This window comes from Hippichthys cyanospilos, chromosome 11, assembly GCF_059441005.1.
Source record: "Hippichthys cyanospilos isolate Australia breed blue-spotted pipefish chromosome 11, RoL_Hcya_1.0, whole genome shotgun sequence".
Classification (NCBI taxonomy): Eukaryota; Metazoa; Chordata; class Actinopteri; order Syngnathiformes; family Syngnathidae; genus Hippichthys; species Hippichthys cyanospilos.
The window spans coordinates 8,350,729-8,370,561 of record NC_142379.1 but is presented as its reverse complement, the minus strand read 5'-3'; the positions used below and the strand labels follow the sequence as shown (position 1 = coordinate 8,370,561).

Here is a 19,833-nt window from a genome sequence, read left to right as displayed (position 1 = left end):
GTAAGCCGGGGGCTGACTGTATATATATATATATATATATATATATATATATATATATATATATATATATAGGGGTAGTGTAACGTAAATGCAATAAATAAATGTTGCATTTTTAAAAAAGTGTGCCATCTAGAGGAGCAAAATGATGAAAATGGCTTCATGAGGTTTCATTTACCCATCACTAGTTTCTGAAATGAACACGTTTCATTTTCACAAACTAAATTGATGAGCTTTAACTGTTAAAAATGGCACTTGAAAATAACATTGTTATTTTGGATTTTTTTTTTGGTCTTTTTTTTTTTTTACTATAGCTTACTCGGCCATTGCGTTTCGAGCGCTCGTTGAGGCTTTGGCACAGTCAAGTCAAACTGCGTCACAGAGTTTCTCCTTTTACTTGGTCATTATTATTGAGTCCAGGTGACGGTTTGCTCCTCATACCCTCAGTCCCTCCTCGTGATGTTTCTTGGAAGAAGAGGTGCGGCCACCACACGGACATGACAATACGCTTGTACTCCCTGCGGAAGTTCTGGTTCAGCAGGCCGTAGATGATGGCATTAAGGCAACTGTTGAAGTAAGCCATGAAATAGCTGACGACAAAGAGCCACTCGGGGACGCGGGGCGCCACTTCCGCCGGGTTAATGGCCACAGCGAGTCCGATGAAGTTGAGCGGCGCCCAGCAAATGGCAAAAAGCACAAACACCACAAACATGGTGATGAAGTTCCTCAAGTCGCTGGGCTTGATGCGAGGACGGACCTCCGATTTCACCTTGCGCCTCACCTGAATGACCAAGATCCATATTCTCATGTAGCAGAAAGCCACCACAGAAATGGGCACGAAGAAATGGATGACGACTACTGTGATGGTATAGGCAGCGCTGACCGTCTGTGCAAATGTGCATGAGTAGACTCGGGGATCATACTGCAGCGAGCCGAAAAACAAATTGGGCACAATGGCCATTAACGTTAGGAACCAAATGAGCGCAACCAGCAGCAGCGTGTTTCGGTTGCTGTACAGCTTGTCGTAGCTGAAGTTGTGGCAGATGTAGCAGTAGCGGTTGATGGCGATGCCTGTGATGTTGAAGATCGAGCCGATGACGCTCAAACCCATCAGGAAGCCGCTTATCTGAAAGAGGTGGACATTTAGACTGGTAAATGACAAACTACGTAAAAATATGCACGAGGAATTCCAGATACTGCGATTGGCTCGGCACCAGCTGACTTTGGGCAGTAGGCGGAGGACGCCCTGAACTGGTTTCCAGCCAATTGCAGGGCACACAGAGACAAACAGCCATTCGCGCACCCAATCACACCTAAGGACAATTGTGACGGTCTCGGATTTCTATGTATTACTTAATAATGTGTCAATAAATTGCATACCTTACACTGTGTCTCTCCCAGTGACCAGCCATCATGGAAGATGGCGTACAAAACCAGAGGATAGGGGTAGAACGCTACCATCAAGTCAGCGAAGGCCAGGCTCACCACAAAAGCATTTCCTGGCAAAGGTAAGAGAAAGTAAAGATAATGGTGAATCTAGAAACCTTGACATCTGTGTGGTTAACCTTGCATGCTTGGGCAAATCTGGGAAGAGATTCAAGATTCAAGAGTTTTACTGTCATCATCTAATATCATCGGTGACAAAAGCCAGAACATGATTGGCAAGTTATTTTACAGTATTTACAGACTTATTTTGGATGGCAAGATGTACAATGAATTTTTTGGCGTATCAGCACGACTTTAATCAACCAGCAATTGACTTATAGTCTCCGTCATGCACTCTCAAGGGTACGTGCTCGCACTTTATTCATTATCAAAAGAACCTTAAATGTAACTGGATATGACATAGGGAATAGAAGGTGACTGCATGAGATTCAGTGCAGGACTTCAATTACATAGAAAAGTGTGAGCAGCTGTCAAAACAATCTGGGCGCGTGTCATCCATCAGCAAGAATGGTGAACATTGTTTTCTATTGCCTGCCTCACAGTTCTTGGGATTCCGATTCGGATTCAAGGTACTCAGCATCCCAACAATCCCAAATCCAATGAATTAGGGACATTCTGTAAAAATTAAAACGATCTTCCACCTGTATTCAACTGAATAGACTACAAAGGCAATATATTTAATGTTTAAAATTAATTATATTGTTTTGAGTGTTTCCATTTTATACAATGGGAGTGCATGGGGGTATTGGGGTATATATATATATATATATATATATATATATATATATATATATATATATATGTGTGTGTGTGTGTGTGTGTGTGTGTGTGTGTGTGTGTACAGGTAACTAGTAACACCTGGATAGAGGTTCAACACGAGTGGGCTTTTTAGGGCTCAGTAGGACGTAAAGAGACTGCAACACATTGACAGTCGGATGAGAAAGGAAGACTTCCGGGACCAGGAGTGATACGTGAGCGCCAAAGGACTTTGAACCTTGACACACGTTTCACTTCCGCTCCATTGAAGCGGGTGTGGATGGGTGCGTGCCTGTCTTTGAACCTGTCTGAATACCGTTATGATCTCATTGGTCTTCTGGGTGAAGAACAGTGACGAATGCTGAAATGAGATCAGTAAAAAAGATTCTGACAGTAAATTGTGGTTGTCCGGATTGGTCAGTACTGAGTTAAGAGACAAATACTACTTTTGATATTTTTTTCCTCCTCAAGATGCACCTCTCGGTTTGAAGATGCAATGGAATTTTAAAACATTTCCATTGCACTCGCCTCCACTTTTAAACCGAGAGCACACTCTAAAGGAGTTTAAAAAAACAATCACAATTGGCTCATAAGGCTTTGTTTTCTATCCAATAAGGACAATATTTTACCCCCCATACACACTTATACAAACACCTCCATCAAAGTAGATTTTTTTCAGTCAGTGTCTTTTAAAAGATGCCACACAGTTTAACTTACAAAATGGCGCATTTTCTTCATCTAAAGATTGTTACGTTACTGTCAAACAAATTATGAGAGTGATTTGCTGTTGCGACATCAAATTGCACGAACCAAAAGGAACAACAACTTGACATCTCTTTCTTCCATTAGCTCTCCTCTCTTTTATATTCCTTGTGCTTTGCATAGTTTTGGTCATTTTGACATGTTCACACAGTTCTCTAGGTTCATATCAATAAATGCGCCCCATACCCCACTGAGAAACTGTACTATTTTAATCAGCCAAAGGGGAGAATATTTGGTATTATCATTTGCAGTAATTTTGTTATATACCACATTTTCCACACTTAGAGGACGAAAAAACATAGAATAATTTAATCACCATGTACAGTAAATTCTTCAATTTTTACCTCTGCGTTTCATTTAAAAATGAAAATTTTTATAACTCTGTTTGATATTTAGATATGCTATATATGCTCAAATTTTGAAGCTATTTATATGGCACAAAACCGCAGGTTTTTGTAAAAGAAAGTGTGATTTTTCAAATTAATCCAGAAACTGTTTTTTAAATCAACAAACAACATTTTTAAAGGTTTTTGTTTGCAATTAGATGAAAAAATATCATTTATATATTTAACTGAATCATAACTACTGTTTATTCTTTTAAACTCTGTACTCATCTTGGTGTTCATCCAAAATATTTTTTAACGTAATCAAGAGATATATTTTTTTCCATTCGTTGTCTATTTATCAAATTTTACCGATTGTGATCATTTTGTCAACATTCCCTTTAGCGCAGCTCCATCTAATGGATACATACAACAACCTCTGCCACTACTGTAGCTTCTATTCTATGCACCGTATAATGCGGAGCGTCCTGTATATGAAAACAGTTTTAAAATAGGCCATCCATTGAAGGTGCGCCTTATAGTGCGGAAAATACGGTATACATTACTACAACTATGCATGCAATTTCAAGAGAAAAGATTTAGGACATTTAACTTGGCTTACACAGCTTGACGAATGAAGTGATACACAAACCTTTGAGTTTCCTTTGGACATTCTTCTTCTTTCTGAAAAGGCTGTTATTGATTTTTTTTGTTTTTTGTTACTTTTTCCACTTAGTAACTGGGCTACATTGTGTTAGATTAGAATAGCATTAACAGAGCACGGAGAGTTTATTGAAGTCATTCATCAGTAAGCCCAGCAAAGTGCCAGGGTCATTAAAAGGAAGTCATACATCAGTGGAAGCAAACTTGATTTTAGCTCACTCATGAGTATGATCGGCCGGAGCGGAGCCGTCCGAGGCGAGCCCACGGGGAGAGGAAAGCGGCGACATGCTAAGCTTTAGTATTGATATTCTGCCGCTTAAGGCACGTAAATGTCCCGACGACCTACCGTGTCCTTCGCCAAGATCCGGGGCCCCTCCTTTTGCTCTGCTATAAATCTCCCACTATTCCACCCTCTTCCCTTTTTCACACAGATCGCATGGAATTCAATTCCCTCATCCATCATCTCATCTAGCTTTTCCCATCCTTCACTCTCTCTATCACATTCTTTATTAGGCTCCCTCCTATCTCATACCTCCATTTAGACCTACGACCTAGGGACCATTTTGCTGAAATGGAAGCCGGTTGCTCGCGAGATGAGCTTCTGCTCACCTCAGCTGGCAGGAACAACTTTCGCATGATGAAGGTTGGCAGTGATTGATGGTGGCATTCAAGTACAGTGAGGAAAATGGAACATGAGAGAAGGATGTGCAAGGACTGGCATTATTCCAATGCATGGCCATGTGATGTTGGCGCTGCACCTACTGTTGGATATTGTCATTGAACATGCAGTACATGTCCCGGACTATAACGTTCATTAAAATTCATGTAGTCATGCTGTGGACCTACATTTTCTGTTTCCACATTAAAAAAACTACCACAATGCTCACAAAATTTTGCTTCCCTAATCTCCAATATACGGTATTTAGCCGCGACTTTTTCCTCATGTTTTGAGCTTCAGTTTATAGTCCAGTGTGGTTTATCTGTGTCTGTTTTTTTTTTTTTTCCGAGCCACGCGCAATCAAATGTGTGTATCTGTTCAAGGTGTCAATTTATGGAACAACTATCAAATAGAACTGAAAAGATGTGAATCAATAGCTGTGCTTAAAAAGAGTTAAAACAATATATTATTGAAAAGAAATATATTTAAAAAAAAAACGGTCAAAGCACTCAGACATAATTCGGAGTTTCAAATCTTTAATGGATAATTTGCATTTACTACATCTACAATGTAGTCAAATTCCAAGTTGCGAAAATGTTCTTTACTTATTTTCTATCAAATCTGTAAAATTGGAAAACGCCATATACGTGTTTTGTTTTAGTTTTACAACGAGGTGTACAATTTGCTTGTAATACTGTTTTGCAAATACCAAAGCAGACTGTGGAATTCTGTTTCGAGAAAAAAATTACTGCAATTTTGTAAAACACATGCCTTTACTAAACTATGTTCTGTATTTGGATGAATGCTTCCTTAAAACCGGAATCCAGTGATCTCCAAGTTTCGTTCCAGGTTTCTACCGGCTACCAGAGGTCAACACGTTACCATAGGTCGCCATAATGTCCATGAGAGCTGCAATATTTTTTTATCTTTTTTTTTTATAAGCCCTTTATATTCTCCAGCTTTTTATGTTCCTTTTCCTGGAGGTTGCTATCATTCAGATTTGCTACATTTATCTCAATTGCTGTCTTCTGATATTTAGCCACCACTACTATATCAGGCTGGTTGGCTATCACCAATTTGTCTGTTTGGTAGTCCCACGTGATCTTGGCCTGGTTGTTCTCCTCCACATTCAGAAATTTCTGCCATCTTGATTCTGGAACCTCTAATGGATTTTTTTTACTTACGTTATGATAATGCTCCATGTACGACTTGCACGCCAGCATCATACACCCTGCTGTGATGTGATGTGCTGTACCATCTCTGGAGCATCCTTGCAGTGCCTACACCTGGGATCTTCTCTGATGTGGTAGACCCAAATCTCACTCGATGTTGTGTTTGACTGCCATGATTACCGCCGAGTGACAGTATATTTATCAGCAGCAACCTCCAGACCTAACACTAATCCTCTTAAACCAAGTGAAGGTCTCAAAATCTACTCTCCACGGGGAACTTCATTAACAAACGCTCTGTCGCAGTGCTACAAAAATCAGTGAGATGAGTTAAAAATTCTGAGACGGGTGACTTACAAAAGTGACGCAAAACGCCTCATCCTTTGCAAAATATCTCAAAGAATACCAGACAAAAGAGTAAGTAATGTCTTATCATGGCTTCTCCTGATTGCAAGACAACATAAGCATAACACTGCCTTTTATTCTGCCTGTAAACTGCCTTTTAAACTGAACGCAGTAACCCTGAAGAAGCCAGTGGTGAAAGAAGAATGCAACAGTTGGTGAAATCAATGGGTCACGGACTTGATGTACTTATTACAGGCTAAGGATTTGTAACTGAATATTAAATTTGTATGAGGGCAATTAGGATAGGATGCTGCTGACACAGAAGCAGGGGAAGAGAAACTGAATAATAATAAACAAGGAGATTTGTAGCACAGCACAGTTAGAGATCATCTGAGGTGGAGATTTCTCAGAGGCATTCAAACAGACAATCTTATGTGATGACGATGGTTATATAACGAGACTGAGAGAAGACTGAATGCTCCCTGAACAAGACCACCTTCCATGACTGTGTGCGCGTGACCTGAAGAAAACACAGGGGGGAAAAGAAAGCAACACTAGCACGAGTTGTATTAATTATAGATGGTTGCTGACAGCCTCTCAGGTATTAATAGAAAACTACTACAGGATGTCAATTCATTCTCATGCTTAAATATAGACTCACAAAGCAAGGATAGAGCTCAAGGGTATTTTTCTTCTCGGGGTCCTGTAAGTTACAAATTGGCCTGCAAAGAAGGATGGATATGTTGCAGAAAAATCTTGTGTTATATACTGTATTTTCTTTTCAACTAGGTTTATTACATTGCATGAGGTAGAATTATTACTAACCCTTGTACTGTATTTCATCCAATCATTTGATCTTTGAATCAAATGCATTTCACATCAAAGAAAAAGCAATGAAAAAAGACACTAGGGAGCTGAAATTTCACCTGCATGGTGACAACATGTTGAAGTTCAACATGGCACGACCACTTAGTTATCACACTACCAGGAGTTTTCCATCACTTGGCTGAAATACTGCAAGAATTATGTGGAAGAAAATGACCCATAAATGGTCCAAATATGTATGATGTGAAATGTATGATCTGAAAACGCAGAGGACTGCTTTGAGAGAGGGAAGTAACAGCTAATTGACTGATAAATACTTCAGGTCAGCGATAAAATTTAAATTTGACAGTTACATTTCCATGAAGACGATTCAAGTCGCACCTGTTTATTTAGCAGCTGTGGTCGATGAAAATTATGTATTCATCATAGCGCAAAAAAAAAAATACTGTCTGCATGAATTCAATCCACAGTTTCGGGTGGTACATGCAGCAGCAGTATAACCTCACAACCTTATTTTGTTAAAAGGGAAACTCCGAGATTCAGCAGAGTCCAGGTCAATGAGAAAGCAAAGTGAGACGTGACCTTGGCAGTGGGTAGGAAGGAAGGACAAAGGAAGTGAGTCCATAAAGATGATAAGAGACTGGAAGACAGGCAGGAGCAGGGATAAATCCATTAAGGGAGGATAGGGCAAATGCAGAAGTCATTATTACAGAAATTCCAAATAAAGGAACTTTTGTAAATACAGTACATAAATCCCATTGAGAATTGTGCTGACAAATTTTAATAAGTGGAAAGAACATCCATAATGCATATTGTTTACTTCCTAGAAAATAGATGCCCAAAACCAGAGCCACTACACTTCTTAAAAGTAAATATCAATTCGCAAGTTTTGTAGCCTGAAAATGCTTTTTTGGTATTGTTGTCTGAATACAGGCGTTCTCAAACTTTTTGGAGTTAGGAAACCCTTCTAAAAAGCACATTTTCCAAAGGCTCCCTTAGCAAATGTTTATGCAAACATAACCACAACAACAACAACAACAATCATACAGTATAAGGGAATAATCAGCACCATATTCAATTTGACATGTATATTTGTTACTTTTTAGTCAAAAATGAAAACGGCATGCCTCCTTATAACAAACCGTGTCAATTTCCCTAAAAAAGCTTATCTTTATTTGAACAAGGCAAAACAAGGCAAAAGATAAACTAACAGTTCCAAAACATCCCATTTTTTTCCGCCGACCCCACGTTGAGAACCACTGGTCTAAAAAACGTACTCTTGGTTGGTAAATATTGAAGAAAGATGAATATTGTTCTATAATTTCAAAACTTTGTAATGTTGAATAATACTTAAGTAACTGTAAGGCATTATCTCAGGTCCAGTTGACAAGATCGCCCTAATCTCTCTCCTACAGAAACATGGCTAAGTGTAGGTGAAACATCTGACCAAAACGCACAACTGAGTAATCTAACAACAGTGATTCCCAAACCAATAAAACAAGCAAACACATAAAACAAGCAAACGAGCAGAAAGAGTCCGAATGGAAACAATCACAGCAGACACCAAACCGAGCTAATCTTAATACTGCTTGCTGTTTGTATGACTAAATTAAATCCAATTCCTTCCAATGTCTAGTAATAAATTCCCACATAGATGGATCCACCAAGCTGTGTTAAAGTAGCAGAAAACTTAGCAACTACATCATGGCAGAAACAATGATGGGATCAGATCCTCTGACGAAAGAACATTTCGCTTGTGAATTTCTGTAGATGTTTGTCTCAGCGTGGCTCGAGAAGCACTTCTATTCCCAATGTGCCATATATAATTGGCTCCTTCATTAGTTCTGGGATTTTGGTGGTTCTTTGCGACAATGCTGGCATATCAATGAGGAGTCCAATTTCTTCTCATTGGCCAGTTGAATCATCATCAGGGATTCGGTTGTTCATTCTCTCTTTATGATTTTAACCTCAATGAGTCATCGGATACTGACAAATGTCAACACAACGAAAGCACTGTTTGGGGCAGTGTTTCTCAAATAGTGGGGCAGATGACCCCAGGGAAAAAGCCCTGTAATTGCATAAAATAAGATTTTTATTTTTTTTAGTTTCAGGCACTTTGATGCACTTGTTTTTTTTTTTTTTTTTCAGTTTTAGACTAAGCTGTAACCCATATAAATGCTTTGTTTACTCCAAATTCATTGTAAACATCTCATTTTCCAGTGCTTGTCAGTTATGAAGATAGCTTACTGTGTAGAACGTGTAAGGCATGTAATGGCGTCATGACCTCTACGCTGTGACTAATATGTAAACAGGATTATCAAACAGCTTTTATGAAGCATATTTGATAGGTGTCACTGACACTTCAGTTTTGTATTGTTTTTAACCTTGCGTTAAAAGCGAGACGGCCTCATAACAAGGGCTATAACAAAATGCCCGATAGGAGGATTGATGTCATCTTGAGGGCAAATACATCTTCAACAGACAAAAAAAAAAGAAAATTAGAATAAAATTTTCACTCTTCACTGTCTACTTCTTCAGGAAGGATTTTTACTTGCATTAGGACTTAGCTTAAACAAATTTCAGCCATTGTGTTGAATGGGAAAAAAAAGAGTGGGAAGGTTAAGCAGTTCGAAAGCTTTGCTCTACCCTTTCATACATCTAGCCAATGAGGCAAAGAAATATTAGATTTTTTTCCACATAGTTGCCCAGGGTGAGAAGTGGTGGCCAGACTTGCGTGGAATTATTCATGTGTCACCAACTGAGTTTTGTTAAGTTCTTGCCTCAGAGCAGAAGTATGATGCTTTGTGTCTGTCCGCGAGAAGCTTAACAGAGCTGAATATATAGTCTCCCTGAGTTTTTCGGTGGGCTCATGAATTTTGCAGCTGTCGTTGTTAAACTCGAACATAAATTGCTCTTTTTTCATAAACAGCACACAAAAACTGGCCCAAATCCATCTGGTGTTGGAGCAGGTCAACATTGGTGTTTGGGGGAAAAAAGGAAGAAGGATAAAACATATCTAGTCTTACTCCTTGTATTCTATTTACTCCGATGTTAATATAGATGTTGTTTTACATCACAAAGACATATTTTGTGATATGTATATTTTGACAGGTTAATAATTTGTATTGCTCTTTTCTGGAGCTTGGACGGAAAAATTAGCTTCTTCATACAAGCCATTGCCAGGGATAGCTAGTGGACTTTGACAATGTACTTATTGCTAGTGATGGGAAAGTAAAGCCTCATGAACCACTTTTGATATTTTTATTCCCCAAGATAGAGGGGAATATTGACCGAGTATTGAGTATTGGAAGTCCCAAAAACAGCAGTTTAAGTAAATTGGCTGTTTTCACAACCACAAGGGTGCAAACACCCCTTTCCTTTACACCATATATTTTTACAAAATACCCCAAGAGAAAACTCCACCCATGCTCACAGTTTGACTTCGTTAGACTTGTACCGAACAGAAAAATAAGGTCATTACTTTATATCTGAGAAGTTCGGACTGCGTTATGTGTTTCTTATTTGACCCTAACCAATCAAGAGACTACTACGCATTTTGCGCAGTTGCATACTCGTACAAGCATACACTACAAACTGCAAGAGGTAGATAAATGTTTCCATGGCTCTGAGGATTTCAATCTTTGTAACTGCAGCCCTGTGATGGAGCTACCGACATCATTGCCTCAGTTCCGAGCAGGGACAGAGCGGGAGAGAAAGCGTCACCAAGCTGCGCCTTGCTCATTAGAGAGATATGTGGAGAGAAACTGAAAAAGATGAACAAGCTACCACCGCCTTGTTGATGCTGGCATAGTTATTCTGTCTCGCTGAATATATAAACTATCCATTTCCTTAGTAATACTGTGCCATTTACTCTTGTGTATGGACTTCATTTTGCTGCTCAAAGTGAACAGTTAAACAAGAGGTCAATTCAGAGTTTTTAGAGGATGAGAATTCCCGAGGTTCTTTACTTTAGTGCACAAGCAAACAATTTGAACACAATAGAGGAAAGTGAGTCTTCACGGAGCATATCTAATCTGGCATTTCTAATTAGAGCATCAGATGTGCTGGAATGCAAATTCCATTTCTCCTCACTTGGCACACTGGCCTAAGGATGCTGATGTTGAACTAAGCAGCTTTGTTTAAAACAGATACGTGCATTAGGCAAAACATTCACATTACTCTCTGAAAGTGACTATAGTAGTTATTTAATTAATTAATTAAATATGACACATTTTAATTGATTTTCATCATTAAAATACATTCAAATACGTCACGTTGCCTCAGAAAGAATTCAGGCACCGATCCATTATTCTTCCAACAATTTTACTTCATGAACAGAATGGATTTTAATAACAGAGAACCTCCATGGTGCCTTTTCCACAGACTAATCATTGATCTTAAAATAAATGTTCAAGTTAAAGCAGCTCCATGAGCCAATCTCCACAGACCAATCAGTGCTCTTAAAACAAACATTGAAGTTACAGATGCAGACTAAACTACAATATTCATCTTTGTTAACAACATTAAATCATGCGATCAATTATAATTGGTACTTTTCTTTTCCATTGATGCACATACTGTACATGTTATGACATAACCGTTTCTCTGTGCTTCTACCCAATTAGACTGAACACAGTAAGTGCACAAATATATCGTAATGATCCCCTCCATGGCGCCCCTAATTATCCCATTATGTTGACACCATGACCAAACAAAAACAGTAAATAAACGAAACCTCCAATCTGCGAGAGTCAAGTTCCAGGCATTGTGTGGAATACAAATAGCTCCGCCACAAGACAAGTTGAGTAAGACTTATTAGTCGGGGATGAATGGAGAAGACTGTTGAAAGCAAGCCATTCAGCTTGGCACCTGAATGAATTAAAATCCATTCGTTTCGACCCACTCCTTTATAGTGCCCACTCAGTCAAGGTTGATTCCCATCAAAACCGTATCCAGCCTGCACGAGACACTTTGTTGACACGGGCGCTCCCCGACCCTCGCAACCACACGCACCCGCACGTGGATACCATTTCTGTATTTTAGCTCCTTACCCACATTTCGGAGTTTACGGTTCCTCGCCACAGCGATGACGACCAGCAGGTTCCCCAGCACGTCCACCACAGTGGTGAAGATCAGCACGCTGGCCAGCGCCGTGACTGCCCATGCGGGACGCGCGCCTCCCCGGCTTGGCTCTTCTGTCTGATTCTTCAGCAACGATCCATCCTCCGGCATGTCCATAGCCGCCCCCCCCTCCCCTCCCCTCTCCCCTTCTTCACTCCCCCGCGTGATAGATTGCCTGCGTTCTTTTCCTTCTCCCCCCCGGCATGTCCCAAATTTCAGCCGCGTGCCCCTCGGCGGCCGCCGGCGTTCTTTGCGCCCTTAGTGCCTCCAAGGTCCGGAGCCGCTCCGCCGGCCCGCAGCCAGTCCACGCGGAGCGGACCGCAGCCAGCCGAGACCCATGTACACTTCAGGGATCCGAGATGCTGAGAGCTGAGATGCAGCCGCATGGGTTCTCCGCACCTCCTCTTTTTATTCGCTCAGCCGCTCTAGCTGCCTCTCCAAAGCTGCTGCTTCTCATTTCTCTTCATTTCTGCCTCCTTCAACACATCTCCCTTCCTTCCCCCTCCTCTGATCTCTGAGGAATGAGAGGGAACTTGCTAAATCTCCTTATATGTCGTTTCTGCCTGGGCAACCTGGCTGTTGTTTAGTTGCAGCTTTTCCTACATTTTTTTAGGCTACAATGCTTTTGTCTCGAAGTGACGTTTGATCTGATTGGGATCTGTCTGCTTGATTTTATTAAGTCGACAGCTAGAGGTATTTGGTTGTGTTTGGAATGTCGGAGACTACAATTACCTTGGGCTTTGCTTCTCTTCTCATCTTGTGCCACTTATGTAATGCGCAACAATGTTTATGCAAAAGATTTTGATGCAGGTCTGAGAGTCTTTGACAAGCTGCAACAAAGTCCAACTTGGGCAAAAGTGTGTTGAATGAGCTCAGATGATGAACAACAAATTCATTTGGATATTAATTATATTTATGTTATCATATAACAAAAAAACACTGACTCACAACGAATACAATTAAAGTTGTATGCTGTGCAGTAATTGTTAAATTTGCATCAATGGTTTGAGAATTGTATCCAAGTATCTCCACCATTTTATAATCTTATACACTGCAGATGTCATATTATCATATCATTCAATATTTCCTCTCCCACAGATGTCCGCATTCATTCCTCCAGACGGACATTGACATGTGCAGTGAAACCTCAATCTCCATTCATCCATTCTCGAGAGCCGCCTCTCCTCACAGGCCTGCTGGTCCCTATCCCCGTTGACTATGGGGGACACCCTGAACTGGTTGCCAGCCAATCAAAGGGCACACAACAACGAACAACCATTCACGCACCCAATCACACCCAAGGACGATTTAGTATGTCCAATACACCTGCCATGCATGTTTTTGGAATGTGGGAGGAAGTGCCCGGAGACAACCCAAACAGGCTAGGGGAGAACATGCAAACTCCTCACAGGAAGGTCAGAGCAAACTGGATTTGAACTTGGATCCCTGAACTGTCAGGGCAAACGTACTAATCACTGCACCACCAAGTCACCCTTTAAAACCACAATATGTCAATTTTATAATCATTGTATGATTCAGAAACCAACCAGATGGAACAGGGGAAAAAATGACTCCAACTTTTGGAGGTCAAGCATCAAGTGAGAATTCAGGTTGTTTAGTATCGCTCAGGGTAACTCACCAGAGTTCATTTCAGCTATTATAAAAGGATTAACTTGTATTTCAGTGCCCCCGAGACAAGTGAAATTAATTCATGAATGACTTAATTCATCGTAACTCACCCGCCATTTTTAGATCCTCCTTTAGCCAAACAATCTAAAAAAGTAATAAATATATCCATATGTACAGTATAAGTAGCTGGGGCTGAACATCTGGACTCTTAAAAGTAAATATGCTTTTGGGATGGAATGCGATCACATTTTGCGCAAAATTATATAACTTCCTGAGCACGCTTGTATATAATAGTAGCTATCTTCAACATGTGCGAAGTGGATTATAATCTTGAAAAAAAGAGAATTAAAAAAAATCATGGTAGGGTGGAAGATATCTTTAATAATGTCCCTCACCTTTCTCTTATGGCATCTGTGGTAAATGTCATCAAAGAAGGTTAAATGGGAGCTGCTTTTCAGCCTGACAATATTTATTACCAGCAGGCACATTTTATTATCATGCTAATAGATGCACCCTCCTTACCGGGTTACTATTTGCATTATTCGTTTGATTGTTAGCGCATTCTCCAGAGCACGGCGCTTAAAAGATCCGGGATGCTCTGTTAAGACGTGTGTCTTTAAAGCTTCAAATAAAAGAACCCCAAATAGTCAATTTGTTTTACAGACTGACTATTTAACTAATCTCACCTAAATCCTAAAAAAAATAAAATCCACAATGCCATTTAGGCACCAAAGGTTTTTTTAATAAAATATTAAATTTCATACCACTATTTCAAAATGTTGTAGCTTGAAAATGGTTAGTGATTGATGGATACTGTAATCATTGCTTAGTGCAGTAATGGTACTTAGGTGCTTAAAAGGTTCAAATGATTCCAAAAGAATAATTGTATCAGTTCTTTTAACGCTTTAGCTTTACAAAATCTTCAATTAGGGACCTTTTGGGATGGCAAGTTAATATCTCAAGAAAATATATGTGTTCATAATCTGCATTCTGAACAAAAAAGAAAAGAAAAACTACCGTATAAACTCTTAAGGAGTAACATGAATTACTGATTAATGTGTCAGTGGAAAAATAAGTAGCAAATCTACTCATTTTTGTCCTTCTCAAAGTCTTCTCTATAACATTCTGGCCTTTGAGAAAAATGTGTCAGTTGTCAGCGAAGAATCTTGACTATACTGATTGTAATTCATCACCTGCAGAATAGATTAATTTCAGCCTATAAATTTTACGTTCCTTTTTTATATTTTGCTATGATGACCACTCAGGACAATCAGTGCCCTTCAAGCTGCACCACAATTTACAACCTACAAAAATGTCCATTATAATAAATCAACACATCTCAAGGATTCAATAAATACATTATACTCCTCAAGGAAAAATATGGAAGGTTGCCAGTTTAATTCATTTACAGTGAAATTTGCCAGAGCTCAGTTTGACTGAGTCAGCAAAGCTGTACTTGGAAGTCCGCAGCAAAAGACTAAAGCATTTGTCGAAGCTCTGATTCTCTCTTCTTGTTGTAAAATCTTAACTGTAGAGGAAACAGGTTCCAAAATGCAAACTTTAACTGTGAAAAATGGCACGTTTTTTTTTTTTGAAGCCATTTATGTGTTCTATTAAGTCATTTCTCGTGTCCATGTATAAAAACAGTCTTATAAACGATAAAAGCTGCACCTGAATGCGCAAAGCACTCAGCTATGAACTGGCGTGGGAACGGGGCAAAAGGAAAGTGCATTTTGATTATCGTGCTAAGAAAAGAATGGCAAATCTTTGTGGTCAGAAGGCTTCCTGTTCAGCATTCAATTTCTATTGATTTCTTTAGTCTGTGCGTGATTGGATATTCCTTATGACCATATTCGATTTGACCTCAGTGTGTCTCTGTAAAGACTTTAGACAGATGTGGGTTCAATTATTTTAGCAACCCTTTTGTCAAAAGTCCCGTTAGACTTAACTGAACAAAGAGAAACAAACCCAAACAGTGAGACTAAACCCAAATCGTAGGACATCTCCGTTTCCGTACAATATTGACACAAATCACTTATTCAATGCTGATATAGACATCTTAGCGACTCCCATCATTTCTATTAAATCCAAGACGGTCAAAGAGCACACATCGTTGACATTGCGGAAACAAAAATAGACTAACTGGTTCAAAGCAGTTTTTTTCCACACATTTTTTGACATTTTTTGAGATGGACAAGGTCTGTGGAGGTTTGTTTTCTACTCCCTTTCTTAGCAGGGGTTAGGCCACATGATTTGAGGTTTTCACCCATATAACTTCCTCTCTACTGTTGTCCTTGGCTGGACGGGCTCAGGTCCCTTGTCCATTGGTGGATCCATGTGTAGTTTGGCTTCATCTGGGGTTCTGATACCCTTTGGACTGTAGTGAAGGTCCTGCTGCCGGGCTATACTCAATCTCTGAAGAAGTAGTGAAGGTTGTGAGGCAGCTTGCTGATCTCTACTAAGCGCTTTTTTTAGCCCAGGTGGATTTTGAGATATTGTCTTTTCCCAGCCAAAGGCGCATTTGTGTCCTGCTTGTGTTGTTCCTCCATGGCATGTTGATTATTTGATTCATTGCTGTTTTCGTTCCAGAGTGAGTTGCCATGCAGTCAGTTTGTGAGATTTCTTCCACTTGCACTCTCACAAAATCTTGGAGCATTTTCCTCTTGGACTTTTCATTGGGCAGCTGATTAGGACATCTGTCTCACAGTTCAGTGGTGTAGGGTTTGAATGTAGGTTCTGGGGTATTTGTGTGGAGTTTGCATGTTCTCCCCATGCCTATGTGAGTTTTTTGCAGGTACTCTGTTTTCCTCCCGCTTTACAAAAACATGCAAGTTAGGTTAAGTGAACATTGTAAATAGTCCTTAGATTGTCATTCAGACTAACAAAAATCAATTGTAAATTCAAGTCTATGATGATTGAAACAACAAGGGAAGATATTGGAAGAGACCGCCAACCGTCATAACGTCAGAAGATCTTTGCAATTTTACTTGCAAATTTTTTCAAGGTTTTTGAACATTTTCAGACATTTTACTGTTCATGTTGTTATCCTACCTAAAAATGTCATATTTGCTTTTTGTATTTTTTGGCTCTGCATTAAATTCTAGGCATGTGATCGTGACAGAGGAACTGCAATTCAATATGCTAAATTGAGTCGTTTTTAACATAATATGGATTAGAACAATAATCACACAGCGACAAAGTAACAGAAAAAGTCAATGTTTTTACTGATTCAACATGAAAAAATCGGAAATTTTCAGACTAAAACATTTCATTTTTACTAATCAGTATCATGTCATCATGTAGCAACATTTTGACCCAAAACAAACTCTTTCAGACAACAATTGTGCACATCGGAAGAAATAAGTGGACGGCCAGTCAAATGTCAGACCGAAAACCCATAGAGCATTCATTATTTACCTGCTAAAGTGGAAAGTGAAAAGAACAACTCCACCGACACTAAGATGTATGAAAGCAACACATGATGAAAAAGTTTGAAAATTGTGATGTCTATCTCAGATTGATGCTTCGATTGAAAAGAGAATTCACAATGAACTATTTTGACTTAGTCACCTGAAAAGTCAGTGTTTCGTGATTCATTCAGATCCATTCGGGATGAACACTATTCCTCTTTTGTCTTACCTTCTCAAGTAATTGCACTTTTCTCCCCTCTGTGTTAAATATGTGCTACAAGCTACGAGCTGTCAAACTAATGGGAAATTCTTTACACGGTTATATTCCACCATATGGAAGAAGCACTAACCTTGCATATTCAATGTCTTTGCTGAGGGAGAAATGTCATAGTGAGGCAAAGCATATCTCTAGACACACGACCAGCAGCAAGCTAGAAAGAAACCATTCCCAGTTTTTATATTTCTGGCCCATATTTAGGATTCAAGCGGCCACCTTATACTGCTCAAGCCAAGGTTTTTCACTGCCAAATTGTGTCACTGAGGCTGAAAAATCCCTGCCATGTCTTATACACATGCTTTGCTTCATTCATATAGCAAATTACAGTACCATAAGGCAGAAACCCAGTCATAAATTGCTTGTTCTCAAAAATTGTTTTACTTTCTAATATCTCGCTATTGTGCTAATACTAATAATGCTAGGACTCTTCATGATTGAATTAAACACTGGAAGGGGGCATAAACTATGAATTGCATGGCGTAGTGTCTTAACTTGATTTCTCACCTCCTGATTGATAATAGTCCAGTAGTTAAATATGGTCCTCTCAAATAAACAATGTCCACACTTTAATTACATGTTGACGTATTACAACTATACTGTGGTGAGGCCTAAAATAAAAAACTGTAACTGTCTACTTTCTAGTGGACCTGACCAGTGTGTTTTTGAGCGTTTTCAAGCGTGCATGCATGTTTGTGTGTGTGCAGAGTAAAAGATTGGAGGTAAGGCAAATGGTGAAAAGGAAAAGAATGTGTTAGGTAATTTACTGAGCTCGCAAAGTGTAAGTGCATAGCAAGTGATTTAGCAAGGCACTCAGAGCTAACCCAATGAGCTTGAATGTCAAAAGGCTTTTCACGGATGAACTAATGAACAGAGAATGGTCTTCCTCAGAAACAAAGAACCGAAAGGGAGTCATCAATAATGAAAAAGTCCAATAAACTCAGATCTTCCATCCATACGTCCGAGCTAAAGTATGACCTGCATGTAAGATAACTCTGAGGTCTACACTTTGTTACTAATAGCACAATAACACAGTAGTCTGGGCCCTCTTTCGGTAGACAGGTGCATATGTGCTCAGAATAAAAAGTGGCACATTTTCATTTCCATGCCATGGCGAGTCTAGACTAGTGTGTTTGGATATTTGGCAGAGGATATGACAAGAACATACATGAGCAAACCCTTTGAATCATTGTAGAAACAAAATTAGGGACGGCAATACTGTTATTGTTATCATTAGAAATGATGTCATAGATGACATGAAACCTTTATGTTTTGATATGAAATTCCACATAAATTCTGTGTTGGTTTGTCAATTTGGCTCATTATCTGTGACAAAAGCCATGTCATAATTTGTTTTTTGAGGGGTTTGGTTGTTGCTTTTTTGTTGTTATATGGGTTTTTGTTTTGTGTGGTTTCATTCATGTTCCTAAGATTCATATTTCTGTTCCCCTGGCATCTCCTTTTCTTGTCTGCGTTCTCGTTAGCTTGATTTGGTCCACCCTATGAACATATTTTAAGATAGATGCTTGCACTATGAAGCCGTGCTCATCAGACAGCCAAGTGAGAACCACAACACACTCTAAGACTGCCAAATTCCACATATTCACAACAAGTGCCCGCAAGTCTCACAAGGCCATTACATTACAGAACATTTTTATGGGCAAAATGTGGTGTGGAAATAAAATTGGAAATCAGAGTTCTGCACTACCCTGTTTGCTTCCAGCCTTTTGTGATATACTGTCTGATAGAAGATGCGAATAAGATAAATTCAAAACATTTTCCAACATTAGTTTGACCTGTAACCTTTGTAATGTCTTAAAAAGAAATCCCTTCACCTAGCCACATCGATTGCGACTGCAATGTGGATTTTCTCTTTGCTGTTGTCTAGGGCACTGGTTCTCAAAATGAGGTCTGCGGACCCCCGGGAGTCCCTGAAATAATTTGGGTTATTAATAAAAAATATATATATTTGTGTTAAGTTCATTTTATTTTATATTAAATTGTGAAACTATTTATTACTCTTCAATAAAGCAACCACTTCAACCAGTTTAATATATTTGAAAAACTTTAATAATTTTGAAATTTACCAAAATGCGTTTGTTTCTACAATCGCTTTGCAAACAAGGCGATGAAGCCAACAAGGCTTTATTTTATAATGCTGTTGTTTACAAAATGATTGGCAACAACATCATTTGGGCGTGCAATTTGCAATTTTTATTTTCTAAACTTCAGGATAGCTGGAAAGTAACAAATGGGGGTCCTTGGAAAATAGGGTGTAAAAACAGCAAAAGATGCGGGAACTGTCAGGAAAAGCCAATGACATTAGGTGAACTTTATTCGATGTTTATTTAGTGTACTTCTAAATGCAGCCACATCCCCATGACTTTGCCTTTCTAAGGCTACGTTCAGATAACAGTGTAAATGGACTCAATTCTGATTTTTTCCCCCAATTTGA

The 19,833-nt window shown here is 39.3% G+C and overlaps 1 protein-coding gene across 1 annotated transcript; it reads right to left on the bottom strand.

Moving 5' to 3' along the window:
* Nucleotides 1–373: 373 nt before the first annotated feature.
* On the bottom strand, nt 374–12,182 carry mtnr1ba (melatonin receptor type 1Ba). Its single transcript, XM_088427961.1, has 3 exons — nt 11,996–12,182; nt 1,378–1,496; nt 374–1,123 (listed from the first exon to the last, which is right to left on the bottom strand). The coding sequence occupies exons 1-3, from the start codon at nt 12,180–12,182 to the stop codon at nt 374–376; spliced, it is 1,056 nt and encodes a 351-aa protein (XP_088284087.1).
* Between the last annotated feature and the right edge of the window lie 7,651 nt (nt 12,183–19,833).